At 42.2% G+C, this 13,624-nt stretch overlaps 1 protein-coding gene across 3 annotated transcripts in view; it reads right to left on the bottom strand.

The window, feature by feature from the left end:
* LOC140741924 (interleukin-1 receptor-associated kinase-like 2) overlaps positions 1–13,624 on the bottom strand; it is a 71,722-nt gene that overhangs the window by 19,195 nt on the left and 38,903 nt on the right. For all 3 annotated transcript variants that reach the window (XR_012102172.1, XM_073072493.1, XM_073072492.1), the window contains 4 exons: positions 13,034–13,148; positions 9,864–9,979; positions 2,465–2,675; positions 1,501–1,563 (listed from right to left, as the gene is read on the bottom strand). Coding sequence is in view for 2 of the 3 variants with exons in the window: in XM_073072493.1 (XP_072928594.1) it covers positions 1,501–1,563; positions 2,465–2,675; positions 9,864–9,979; positions 13,034–13,148 (505 nt within the window). In the remaining variant the exon portion in view is untranslated. The remainder of the gene's footprint in view (positions 1–1,500; positions 1,564–2,464; positions 2,676–9,863; positions 9,980–13,033; positions 13,149–13,624) is intronic.

The following is a 13,624-nucleotide window of genomic DNA, read 5'->3' as shown; positions in this document are numbered from 1 at the left end:
CATCAAACCTTGAAGTGGATGGGCTACAGCAGCAGAAGACACAAACACACACTGCGTGGCCATTTTATTAGATTCAGGAGGTACTTAATAAAGTGGCCACTGAGTGTAAATCAGATATAAAGTGATTGCTGAACAGCTTAGAGTAAAGCTGGTTTGACCAGATCTCTCTTGATCTCGTATGGATTAATCTAATCAATAAACCTAATCAAAACATACATTCTCAGGTTAGGAGCGTTATAAATCTCATGGGTTATTTTGTCAGATTTCTGACTTTTGAGCTAACAGAAAGGCAGACTTTGGAGAGGGTGCAAAAGAGGTTTATCTGGATGTTGTTACATTCTCTGGAGCAGTGGAGGCCGAGGAGAAGATCTGATAGAGGTTTATAAGATAATGAAGAGCATGATAGTGTAGAAAGCTGATATCTTTTTTTCCCAGGGTCGAAATACTTAATACTAGAGGGCATACATTTAGGTGAGACGGGTTAAGTTAAAAGCAGATGTGCAAGACAGTTTTTGTTTTTCAAAAAGTGGTAGGGCAGGGGTAGTGGTGGAGGCAAATACATTAGAGGGATTTGAAAAGCTCTTCTACAAGCATTTGAATGTACAGAAAGTGGAAGGATATGGACATTGTGTGGGCAGAAGTGATCAGTTCAGTTAGACATTTGATCGCTAATTTAGTTAGTTCAGTACAACATTGTGGGCCAAGGGGCATGTTCCTGCCCTGCACTGTTCTACCTCAACTGTCTGTAATGCTGCTAACTAATATTTGAACAACTATAGTTGGAGTACACATGCAGGTTGTTGGCAAATGATTTTTTGGAACCTTTGTGCTGAATTGGCCTTGCCCATCATGCTCACTTGTGGAGAGACAACTAAGGGATGAAAAGGTCCTTAGATTAGAGATAAATGGCACAAGAGATTTTGCAGATGCTGCAAAGCTTGAGCAACACACACAAAATGTTGAAAGAATTCAGCAGGTCAGGCAGCATCTATGGAGAGGAATAAACAGTCAATGATTTGGGCCATGACACCTCATCAGTACTGGGGCAGAAACTAGATCAAGTTGGTAGGGGAAGGGAGGAAGAAGAATAAATGCTGGCAGGTGATAGTTGAGAGGGAAGGTGAGGGAACATGATGTAAGAAGCTGGGAGGTGATAGATGGAAGTAGTAAAAGCCTGGAGGAGGAGGAGGAATCTAATAAGAGAGTTAGATATAAAAGAGATGGTTTTCTTTAACAGAATCAGAAGAAAACAAGAAATGGAGAAAACTCAAGTGTTCATCTCATTTGCAGTTGGACAAAGGTAGTAACTGGAAGGTATCCACTACTCAGTGAACTGACAAGTCTTGTTCCATATAAAGATGGAAATGTGTATAAACAAGGTAGTAAACTACTGCTTAATAAATTTTTTGTAAATGCCGATGCAATGAACTATTATCACTTAGCAGAATGGTGTCAATGTACATCCCCGGTGAAACTTAATTGTATATTATCACTTCTTACCAGAAATGCTGGTTGCCTGCTCTCATCCACCACTTTCATACCAGTCAGAATTTCAGCAAGGACCTGTGATAAAATTATAATGGTACTTGAGCCTTAAAGAATTATGGAAAAAGCACCTGTATGAAATAATCATTATTTTAAAACATGGTATGTTGATTGTTCTCTATAAAGAATGAAGGAAGGGACAGGTATATTGTGGGTAGAGTCTCACAATCTCATCGAACACTTAAAAGTGGGTTTGTGTCAGTGAATTCTTCTTAATTTCGGGAAGGAAAACCCTGGATGGAGTCAAACCAGCTACCAATTAGAACCTGAGGAACAGGGTATTCATTCAAATAACTGAGTTCTCATATCATTCTTAAAACTGTAAAGTACAATCAGATATTTTTAAAGTATTTCAGTGACTTCTTATTGTGACCTACTGCATTTCACAATGCACCCTCTCACAGAATATTTATGTTCACTGTCAAGCTGCAAACACACCAGTTTTCAAACTGCAGCATGCAAGCTCAGTAGCTCCATGGATTGCAATGTTATGTCAGATAGAAAATGCAAAAAAATGGAAGATCTGAATTATATTCAAATTTCCTCTTTTAATGAACATAAACACAAAGTTCTGCCCTCTGTAGTAAAACACCAGAGAGCAACACAGTTAATGAAGGATTATCAGACAAAGGGCTTTCTACTTGAAGCATCACTGATTCTCTTTCCATGCATACTGCCTCACCTACTCAGTGTTTCTAGCATTTTTCATTTTTGTTGCCTTCCACCCCAAAGGAAATAAATTCTGACGTCTCCCTGAGTCAGGCTTCAAAATTCCAAATGTTGTTTTATACAAATGCGTTAATACCCAAAAGTAAGCTGGAAGCCTATCATTATCATTCTGAATGAAACCTCACCCAAGATTACCCGAGATCAGATTAATTTAATTAATAATCAAAAACATTATGCAGAAATCACTTACTATTCCAAAACTGAAGGTGTCAATTTTTTCAGACAGCCATCTGTGTCGTAAAAACTCATCTGGTAAGTAGGCTAGATGTCCCTGTAAAGTCTTGGTCTTTAATGTGGTATGGCTGTTGATCTGACTTGCATCTTTGCTAAGAGGGCCCATTTTCACCAGCCCAAAGTCTCCCAATTTTGGTGTAAGATATTCATCTAGCAGGATATTTGAACTGTAGAAAGAAGACATTTTATCAAATATGATTATTATGTTAATTAAGCTAAATGATAGCCTTAAACTTCCAGTTATATTCTTGGATGCTCAGTATGTTTTGATACTTGATGTCTACAGTTACCATTAAATATTAAATACTACTAAAAATGTCTCCTTGGATGGAATTGCTATCCCATCCATCTCTGAGAAACCAGTCAAGAGCCTGAGGAAGCTCTTTGACTGCAGCCTAAGAGATGCAGCTGCCATCTGGAAGACCACCAAGGAGTTATAAGTCTGGCTCACCAGTGTGGACAAGTCAGGCCTCCCTGGCAAGTTCAAGGCCTGGATCTATCTGAATCCTCTGGCCCGTGCTGATATATGAGGTAGCCACGTCAACAGCTGAGGCTCTTGAAAGAAAATCAATGGCTACCTTTGAAGAGGGCTCGGCCTCCCACATAGCTTGAACAGCATTCCTGTCTCTATGGGAAGAGAAATAAACTGCAGCTTCCCTTCAACAGCTTGAACAAGGAGTTCATGGTTTCCTGTATAAGAGAATTGCTGCTGTACAGAGATTCCAGCAACCCCAAAGCCTCAACAGCAGCTATTGAGGTCCGGACGGACAGGTAGTGGAAGGCCAAGGGCATAAGGGAGATGGCTGAGTCACGTCTGAGACACAGGGATCTGGTAGGGATAGTGGCATCTGGTTAGGTGGGGCTGGACAGCTTCCCTTCTACCCACTTCAACAAGGCCCAGGGCAGGGACAGACACAAACTGGTCCAGGAAGAGGTGCAAGCAGCTTTCAACGAAGGGACAGAGGGAGCTTGGACAAGATGAGAGAGTGTGCTGAAGCAGAAGATCTTCTGGTCCAACATCTGATAGGCAGAAACCCTCGCATCCAAGCTGTGGATGACATCCTGCCTAGTCCAACGAACCTTTTTGCTTGGGGCAAAAGTGAGGCACCATTATGTCCTCTCTACCCTGGCAGAGGGACCCTGGAATATATCCTCAGCAGCTGCCCAAAAGCCCTGGGAGAAGGCTGTTACCTCTGGCATCGTGACCAGGTGCTGAAGGCACCTCCTCAGAAGTTATCTCCTCAGCCATTAACAACATTAAGCATCTCCACCATCCCAGAAAGCCCATAGGCTTTGTCAAAGCTGGAGACCAACCACAGCCTCAGCCCAGATCACCAACAGGCTTGCTTGCCATGGCGTCTGACTGGCAACTAAAAGTCAATCTTGGCAAGCAATTAAAGTTCCCTGACTTCATCACACCAACATCACTGAGGCGTGACATGGAAGTTCTGTCAGAAACCTTGAAGCAGGTGGTCCTGGTACAATTAATAGTGCCTTGGCAAGACCTGATTGAGGAGATGTTCGAGAGTAAGAAAGTCAAATATCAGGAGCTGGTAGAGGGGTGCCAGAGTCAGGGGTGGATGGCATAATGCAAGCCTATGGTAGTGAGGTAGAGTGTAGAGGTTATGTTGGCGGTATACTCTGCAGGACCTACTCTCACTTTGGCATTACAGGGGCTGCAAAGAAAAGTGCCATCAGAACTGTCACAGAGGCTGCTAAGCAAGCCTCCAGATGGCTGTGGATCAAGAGGTGTGATCCATAGACCAATGCTGCTGGGACACAAGCCAGGGCCTGGTCAACAATGGCTCGGTCGCCTGGGTAAGGGTAATCTGATGTTAAAAGACCCAAAACACCCAGTGACCCCAGATTACATCACCGATATGTCCCAGCATCATGATACTTGATGTCTACAATTACCACTGAATATTAAATAGTACTAAAGAAAAGTCCTTCCCAAGTTCTCAATGAATAGTGAAAATTAATAAGAATATTGTTTTATTTTGGAAATCTCATCTCATGGTGAAAAACTGTGTCACTCTGAATATGTGGAATGGTGATTACATTATCATTTCAGCTACATCACAAACCCCCCAAAATCTATAGGTTCAGCTGAGGCACAGATCATTTTGACACAGGATTCAGTGCCCCCAAAGTGCAGGATCTTACTTTCTAAATGAAGGCAATTTGATAAGATAATAGCTGAACTATAACTTTATATTTGAAGAACTGAATAAACTAAACTGTAAAAAGAAATCAAGACAGGCTTTGCAGTGCAGTCAATCTGCTGCATCAACAGAACACAGGAGCTTACAGCAATAATGCCAGTCGTAGGTGTTTGCAGGTCTAGGAACTTGCATTCTGAGCTGATGAACTGGGTCTTGGACATGGCAATATTCAGGAAAGGGGCACATTACGATGACTCTTTGTTCCAGGAGCAGTCACCCTCCTGCATCAAGTACTGCAGAATTGGTCAGTTATGGAGGACTGGAGGAGTTGGGGTGGCTATGAGCAAACCAGATTTGAGGCAAATCAGCTCTTGCAATTGTCCACCAGGTAGTGTATGTAAGCATTAAATAGAGGCTACGTGAAGGATGAATAAATTGTCCATAGCATTGTGTCCAGAGAGGCATTTAAGCTTGGGAAGTTTACTTTTTTGTTTAAGTTTTATACCAATAAGAATAAATAGGAGTGATCTGTAACCATCGACTGACCATGACTGGGAATTAAATTTCAGGATTCTTATCTCTTAGATAATAGGCAAAATGGAAAAAGACAAGGAGTAGCCTTTATATTAAAAGTTGAAATAAAACCAGTGAACAGGAAGAATGTTAGCCAGGTGAATCAGCTAGAAAATCACAAGAGGTGGAAATCACTGATGGGAAATAAATGATAAAGCAAGTTTATCAAAGACAGTTTTCTTTTCTGGGAGATGACTTGATAGAAATGTACAACAAGAGGCAGAAATTGAGTGGCCAGACAGATTTTTTCCCCAGGGCAGAAATGGCTAATACGAGGGGGCATAATTTTAAGGTGATTGAGGTGAAGTAAAGGGGAAATGTCAGAGGTTTTTATTCAACAGAGTGGCAGGTATGTGAAATGCCCTGCCAGGTTGGTGGTAAGAGACAGACACATTAGGGACATTTAAGCAACTCTGACATAGTTAGATGGATGATAGAAACTGGAGGGCTGTTGTAGGAGGGAAAGGTTAGATTTATCTTAGAGAAGGTTAAAAGGTCGGCACAACATTGTGGACCGAAGGGCCTGTACTCTGCTGTAATGTTCTATACACTCTTTGTTCTTGATCAGAGAATTGAGAAACCAGTGAAGGAACAGCCTATTTTGAATCCAATAATGTGCAATGAGAAATATTCATTACTTAAAGGTCCTTTTGGAAAGCATGATCATAATGTGATATTATATTATGAAATTATAATCTTACATACAGATTGAGAGAAATTTAGTTCAATGTGAAACAAGGCAAGCTATGAAGTAGGAGGCATGGGTTGGCTTTGGTAGATTGAGAAGCTACTACCATACACAGGTATCCAAGCTTCCAATACCCTACAGAGTACTGATTCGTATACTAGACAGGGAAAGCAGATAAAAAGCTTTGATAATATCCATCTGAACAATACTGGCATAACAGTGAGTTGTATAGTGCTCTTCATCATCGAGTCCTTCTGTACTCCCACAGATGTATACTTCAGAGCAGATGCCTGGATGCTAGGAACCTGGAACCAACATCTCCCCTCCCACTATTAATGTTGCTATTCTGGAACCTGAGTGGTGAGAAGCCAGTGCAAACCACTGCTACATACTGCAATGCCTGGGACCTGCATCCGCAATCCCATTGCGAAACTCTGCTCTCTGCAGGCTCTCGTGACCTCATGGCTGCATGTGGAAAAACTGCCCAAAAGGGCCTGGCGTAACATAGGTTGGGGAGAAGGGTGCAGCCACTAGGTGCTGTGATGTGAAGTTCAGGAGTACACTTTGGCTGATTCGTGAGTGTGGGTGATAACTGTGGACCAACAGTGCCTGTTCCATGTGTTTGCAGACCACCTGGGTCCTATGGCCTCCCTCATCACCACCCACCGGATGTGATGGAAGCTGCCATCTCCCCCTCTGTGTGTCTAGCTGCAGAGCTTTCTCTAACCCAGACTTTATTATTTCACATATGTTCGATTAAAAGACTTTAAAAGTTCTTAGCTACATCATGCAACAAATTCTATCATACCTGTACCTGTTCAGGTACACTCAAAGGATAAAGTGTTGGATCCTGATACTTCTGCGATCCAAAGGTTCTTTAGAAGTTATGAATGATGTATAAAACCTATTGCTAATGATCGTTTCATTAAATGTCACGAGTGGAAGAGGAACATGAAAGAGGAGCCAAGACAAACGAAAAAGCAGTCATGGTCATCTTCTACTCCGACTAGAGTTAACCGAATTTCCATTGGTAACAATTAACCTATAAAATAGCCAGACTGAGGTAACCTGACACATGCTACTGAAAACTATAAAGTCTCTACAGAAAAACAGAAGCAACCATCTTGTAATTACTGAAAATTTCACTGAACAATAACAAGCATATAGGTGATTATATAATACAAGCAAGCATAGGAAAGCCACACTACAAGAAAAATAACAATATACACCTAATTCCTACAGGAAAAAAGGAAAAACTCAGCACAACTTGGGAACATTGTGAATTTAACAGGATTTTGAGGAAGAATCTTGGGAAACATAAAACACTGTTTCAAAAATAAAAGAATATCTGGTTGTTAATTGTGTGTTAGAAAATTAAATGTATGGGTAAGGCATCAGAAGGGCTAACAGCATTCATCAGGGTTCATACCTTCAGAAGTAGATTATGAAGAAAGTCTGGGAAAACACGCTGGAGGATGGGAACACGTCACATTTTCACATTTCTGCATATACCCAAAACTATAGCCTGTGACCAGCAGCCCTAAATATGCTATACAGTAGAGATCACATTTTGCAAGCTGTTGAATTTCAGAATCTGAGCAGCGCACTCGGTTGCAGTGTATATAACCTCAGTGGCCACTTAATTACATGCTTCCTGAACCTAATAAAGTGGGCACTGAGTCTGTTCGTTGTCTTCCACTGCTGCTGTAGTCCATCTTCTTCAAGCTTCAATGTGCTGTGTGTTCAGAGATGTTCTGCCCACCTCTGTTGTAATGTGTGTTTTTTTTTGTGTTATTGTCACCTTCCTGTCAACTTGAACCAGTCTCTGACCTCTCTCATTAACAAGGCGTTTTCACCCACAGAACTACCGGTCACTGGATGATTTTTGTTTTTCACACCATTCTCTGTAAACTGTTGTATGAGAAAGCCCCAAGTGATCAGCAGTTTCTGAGATATTCAGACTACCCTGTCTGGCACCAGCAATCATTGCATAGATCACGTTTCTTCCCCATTCTGATGTTTAGCCTGAACAACAGTTGAACCTCTTGACCATGTCTGCCTGCTTTTATATATTGAGTTGCTGCCACGATTGACTGATTAGATATTTGCATTAACAAGCAGCAGGTGTACAGGTGTACCTAATAAAGTGGCCACTGAATGTCTATCGTGTATATACGTGTGGTGTTACATACCTGGAAGCTTAGCTCATTACTTTTCCAATTAGAACACAAGTAATTTAGTGGATTATGTATGTGTGTGGGCGGATGTGTGAATGGGAGAGAGGGAGGAAGGGGTCTCGTTTCATGTTTCTCATTTCTTGACATCAGTGGTGGGAAAGATGCTGGAGTCAATTATAAAAGAGGAAATTATGACACATTTGGATAGCAGTAGAAGGATCAGTCCAAGACAGCATGGATTTATGAAGGGAAAATCATGCTTGACTAATCTTCTGGAGTTTTTTGAGGATGTAACTATGAAAATGGACAAGGGAGAGCCAGTGGATGTAGTGTACCTGGACTTCCAGAAAGCTTTGGATAAAGTCCCACATAGGAGATTAGTGGGCAAAATTAGGGCACATGGTATTGGGGGCAGAGTACTGACATGGATTGAAAATTGGCTGGCTGACAGGAAACAAAGAGCAGCGATTAACGGGTCCCTTTCAGAATGGCAGGCTGTGACCAGTGGGGTACTGCAAGGTTTGGTGCTGGGACTGCAGCTGTTTACAATATACATTAATGATTTAGATGAAGGGATTAAAAGTAACATTAGCAAATTTGCTGATGACACAAAGCTGGGTGGCAGTGTGAAATGTCAGGAGGATGTTATGAGAATGCAGGGTGACTTGGACAGGTTGGGTGAGTGGGCAAATGTACGGCAGATGCAGTTTAATGTGGATAAATGTGAGGTTATCCACTTTGATGGCAAGAACAGGAAGGCAGATTACTATCTAAATGGAGTCAAGTTAGGAAAAGGGGAAGTACAACGAGATCTAGGTGTTCTTGTACATCAGTCAATGAAAGCAAGCATGCAGGTACAGCAGGCAGTGAAGAAAGCTAATGGCATGCTGGCCTTTATAACAAGAGGAATTGAGTACAGGAGTAAAGAGGTCCTTCTGCAGCTGTACAGGGCCCTGGTGAGACCCCACCTGGAGTATTGTGTGCAGTTTTGGTCTCCAAATTTGAGGAAGGACATTCTTGCTATTGAGGGAGTGCAGCGTAGGTTCACAAGGTTAATTCCCGGAATGGCGGGACTGTCATATGTTGAAAGATTGGAGCGACTGGGCTTGTATACACTGGAATTTAGAAGGATGAGAGGGGATCTGATTGAAACATATAAGATTATTAAGGGATTGGACACGCTGGAGGCAGGAGGGATGTTCCCGCTGATGGGTGAGTCCAGAACTAGAGGCCACAGTTTAAGAATAAGGGGTAGGCCATTTAGAACAGAGATGTGGAAAAACTTTTTCACCCAGAGAGTGGTGGATATGTGGAATGCTCTGCCCCAGAAGGCAGTGGAGGCCAAGTCTCTGGATGCATTCAAGAGAGAGTTAGATAGAGCTCTTATAGATAGCGGGGTCAAGGGATAAGGGGAGAGGGCAGGAACGGGGTACTGATTGTATATGATCAGCCATGATCACAGTGGATGGCGGTGCTGGCTAGAAGGGCCAAATGGCCTACTCCTGCACCTACTGTCTATTGTCTATTATGTTGTTGTTTTGCTGCTTGCTATGTTCTGGTCTGTAGTGTTCTGTGCTGTTTGGCTGAACATTTCGGGCACACTGCGTTGGCGTCAGAATGTGTGGCGATACTTTTGGGCTTGGGTGGTACGTCTGGTACATCCTTGGGTGTGTTGGTTATTAACACAAAAGACACAATGTGCATGTGATAAATAAATTTGGATCTGAACCGGAAGTTCTGACACAATTCTACCTTTTAATATTTCCATGAATTAGAGGTACTTCACACTGATGCAGGTATTGTATCGCCCTTGCTGTTCCAACTGCAATCTTAAGACGTGCTTCCCATAAAATCACATCGGCAGGGTTCTGAAACAGAAGTGATTTTTAAAACTGGATTAGAAAAAGACAAAGAAAGATCGTTATGGATAAATAGTAACCTAGAGCCTGTTTTGAAGTGTATGCACCCGTTTGCCCTTGAAGATTATTTCCAGTCACAACTCACACCAATGCAGGTGTCATACACCATCCAAACTCCACAAGGTTGATGATGTCATCAATGCACAAGATACTCATTAATTACTTATCAGCAGAGATTGGATCAAAATTTCATAACATCATAAGTAAACTACAGCTCAACAAGGTGAAGTTTACATGATCTAACTCCTATCCCCAACAAGATGTGATTTTCTGTGGTAAAAATAATCCACTGTCAATTTTGCTGTCGAGTCTTGGTACAGATGAAGGTTTCTGTTGGCTAATAACAACTATTGGAGAGGATAGTGTAATAACTCGAGTCAAGTAAGATGGTCTCAAGTGGTTGTCTATTGGTAGGTCCTCGGGTGGCTGTAGAGCCTGATCTGGGATCCACATATTCTACTGCAATGTGGACATGTGTAAGTGGTGGCTGTAGTTAATGTCTGGATCTTCTGGTTGTTCATTCTCTCCTTTCGCAGTTGCCACTTTTTCTCTGTGGCACAGAGGAGGTCACTCTCATGTAACACGTCCCCCAGGTGCATCAATTGAGTGCAAAGTCTTCCCGGTGTTTAGATGGAACGTTGAATTTCTCCAGGCTGATCTTCATATCTCTGAAGCGTTTCCTTTGCCCACCAGGGTCTTGCTGACCTTCCTTCAACTGGGAGTGAAGGAACTGTTTGGGGAGATGTGAACTAGGTATCTGAATGACATGACCTATCCATCGGAGTTGGTATTGCTTTATCATAGTGGAGATGCTGTTCATGTTCACCTCCTCCACTACACTGGTGTTAGTGTGCCTGTCCTTCCAGCTGATCCTCAATCCTTTGTAAGGTTTTTGGTGGCATTGTTCCAGAGTTTTTAGGTGTTTGTGTGGTCCGTGATTCAGCTCTATACAGTAATGTTGGAAGGATTACTGCTTTATAGACCAAAGGTTTTGTTTGAACCCGTAGGTCACAATCTTCAAAGGCTGTTTTCCTTAATATTGCATAGGCTTCTCTAGCACTACTCAGGTGTTGGTTGATCTTTGAGTTGATGTCTGCTTTTGAGGAGAGAGTGCTGCCAAAGTAGGGAAAGTGGTCTACGTTTTCAAGCACAATATCGTCAACTTTTATCAAGGACTAGATGAATGGCTGCTTCAGCAATGGCTGATACAGGACCTGCATCTTTTTTACATTCAGAACAAGACCTAGGCCCTGCATACCTTGGCAAAGGCATTCAGGATACACTGGAGATGTACTGAGCACAAACCAGCATGCAATAGCCTCAGTGTTCATAAGTACTTGTCAGGACAGCCATGTCTTGATAGTACACACCAGAATGCTTGGAGGTCAACTGTATCAAATGCCTCTGACAAATCTATGAAAGCCAAGTACAAGGATTGTCTTAGTCCATGGCACTTTTCCTGTAATTGGCGTGCTGTGAAGATCATGTCTGCAGTACCTCTAGGTGGGCAGCAACCACACTGTGATTCATGGAGTACTTCCTCAGGTAGCAGAAGGAGTTGGCTGATAAGGATATGTGCAAGCACTTTGCCTGTTGAGGACAGGAGGGAGATGCCTCTGTAATTACCACAATCTGCCTTGTCTCCCTTCTTGAATATGGTCACTATTAGAGCATCCCTGAGCTCTGAGGGTGGCTGTTACTTTTCCCAGACCTTCAGGACCAGCAGACCCTTAAGCTGGTCCATCTTCCTTAAGGATCTCTGCTGGAATCTCATCAGCAACAGTGGCTTTGTTGCTGTGTTCCAGGTTCCTGATGGCATCATGGACCTCCTCCATACTGGGAGGTTCCCCCATGTCTTCTCTCACAGATCTCTGGAGGATTTGGTTAGTAACCTCTGGTTCAGCAGTGCTGTTCTGGTTAAGAATTCCCTGAATGTGCTCTCTGCACTGATCATTGATATCCTTCTAATCTTTTAGTAAGTTCTTCCCATCCTTTGAGCGCTTGCAGCCAGTCCATGCCATTGAGAGCTTTGGCAGAATCATCTACTCTCCCTCTTCTGATATTGCCTCTCACACATCAGTTCTTACTACTGCTAGAGTTGCTCGTGAATGCTGTTGCTGCTGCCTGAAATGCCCAGGCCAAGTGCTACTGCTTCTTAAAAGGAGTAAGCCACAATAAAGATAAAACAAGCATTTTCCAATTTCACAATATCTTTGCTGGCTCCCATTCATCAAAAATCAAATACCTGTTTCGCACAGTAATCCAATTTCTGTGAAAGCATTTTAGCAACTGAGCCTTTTGAGAATGTCTGCATGAATTTATGCATTGAGTTGCTACCGCACTTTTGGTTGATTAGATATTTGCATTATTGAGCAGGTGTACAGGGGTACCTGATAAAGAGTGTATTTTCTCTCTTTCCCAGTTGTGACAAAGAGGCCTTGACCAGAAAAATTAATTTACTGCTTTGCAGATGATGCTTGACAAATGAGTGCTTCCAATACTTTCTGTTTTTATTACAATTTCCAGCATCTGCAAGTTTTTAAAATTAATTTTTGTACTTCAACCAATGGGAATGCTGATGAGATTCAAGTGGAGTCAAAGCTTCCATTGCATTGGACACACAGAGAGGGATGTTCAGAATCAGGTTTGATAGCAGGTTTAGGTGTCCTGGATAATATTTGTTCACGAACATCTTGAAATAAATCATTGCTGTAAACCAGTCAGCTACTGTTTCCCAATGTTAAAACAAGGATGGCACTTCAAAAAAGCTTTTTTTTTAAACTGTGATGTGCTTCAGGAAACGGAGATTCATTGACGTTCTACCGAAATAAAAATCCTCCTTTCCTTAAGTATTTACACCAAATGGCTGCTAAGGCTACGAAGTATTGTTTATTGGAATTCATCGGATTATAGAGAGGAATGCAAGTGTTCTTACTGTAAATGACCTTTGAGTGAAGAGTTATACAATCACAATTACTTAAGAATAAAAGAACAGCAGCTTACCTTGCAGTGAAGCTTGTTCTCAAGAGAGCCATTGGACATATACTGATAAATCAGGCAGTAAGAATCGTTTTCAGCACAGTAGCCTTCTAGAGCTATAATGTTGGAGTGCCGATACCTGAGGAGCAAGAGGGAAGATTAAGTTCAACAAACTTTAATAAGAAGCCAGTATTTCCTTAGGCGTCACTGCAGCAGCAAATCACACCCTCCACATGTGTACAAGATGATAGGCATAGATCAAGTTGATACCCAGAGACTTTTTTCCGGGGTGGAACAAGGGGACATAATTGTAACGTAATTGGAGGAAAGTACAGGGGGGATGTCAGGGGTAAGTTTTTTTTTTCACGTAGAGAGCAGTGGGTGCACAGAACGCCCAGCCAGGGGTGGTGGTAGAATCAGATACATTAGGCACATTTGAGGAGCACTTAGGCACATGGATGATAGAAAAATTGAGAGCAATGTGGGAAGGAAGGGTTTGATTGATCTTTGAGTAGGTTAAAGGTTGAGACATCATGGGCTGAAGGGCCTGTACTATTCTGAAGTGTTCTATGTTCTATAGTCTTTTGTGCAAAGATTTGCCACTTTATACATCTC

Source organism: Hemitrygon akajei, chromosome 19 (genome assembly GCF_048418815.1).
Source record: "Hemitrygon akajei chromosome 19, sHemAka1.3, whole genome shotgun sequence".
Lineage (NCBI taxonomy): Eukaryota > Metazoa > Chordata > Chondrichthyes > Myliobatiformes > Dasyatidae > Hemitrygon > Hemitrygon akajei.
Note: the sequence above shows the minus strand (reverse complement) of the source record. Positions and strands in the feature narration are given on the sequence as shown.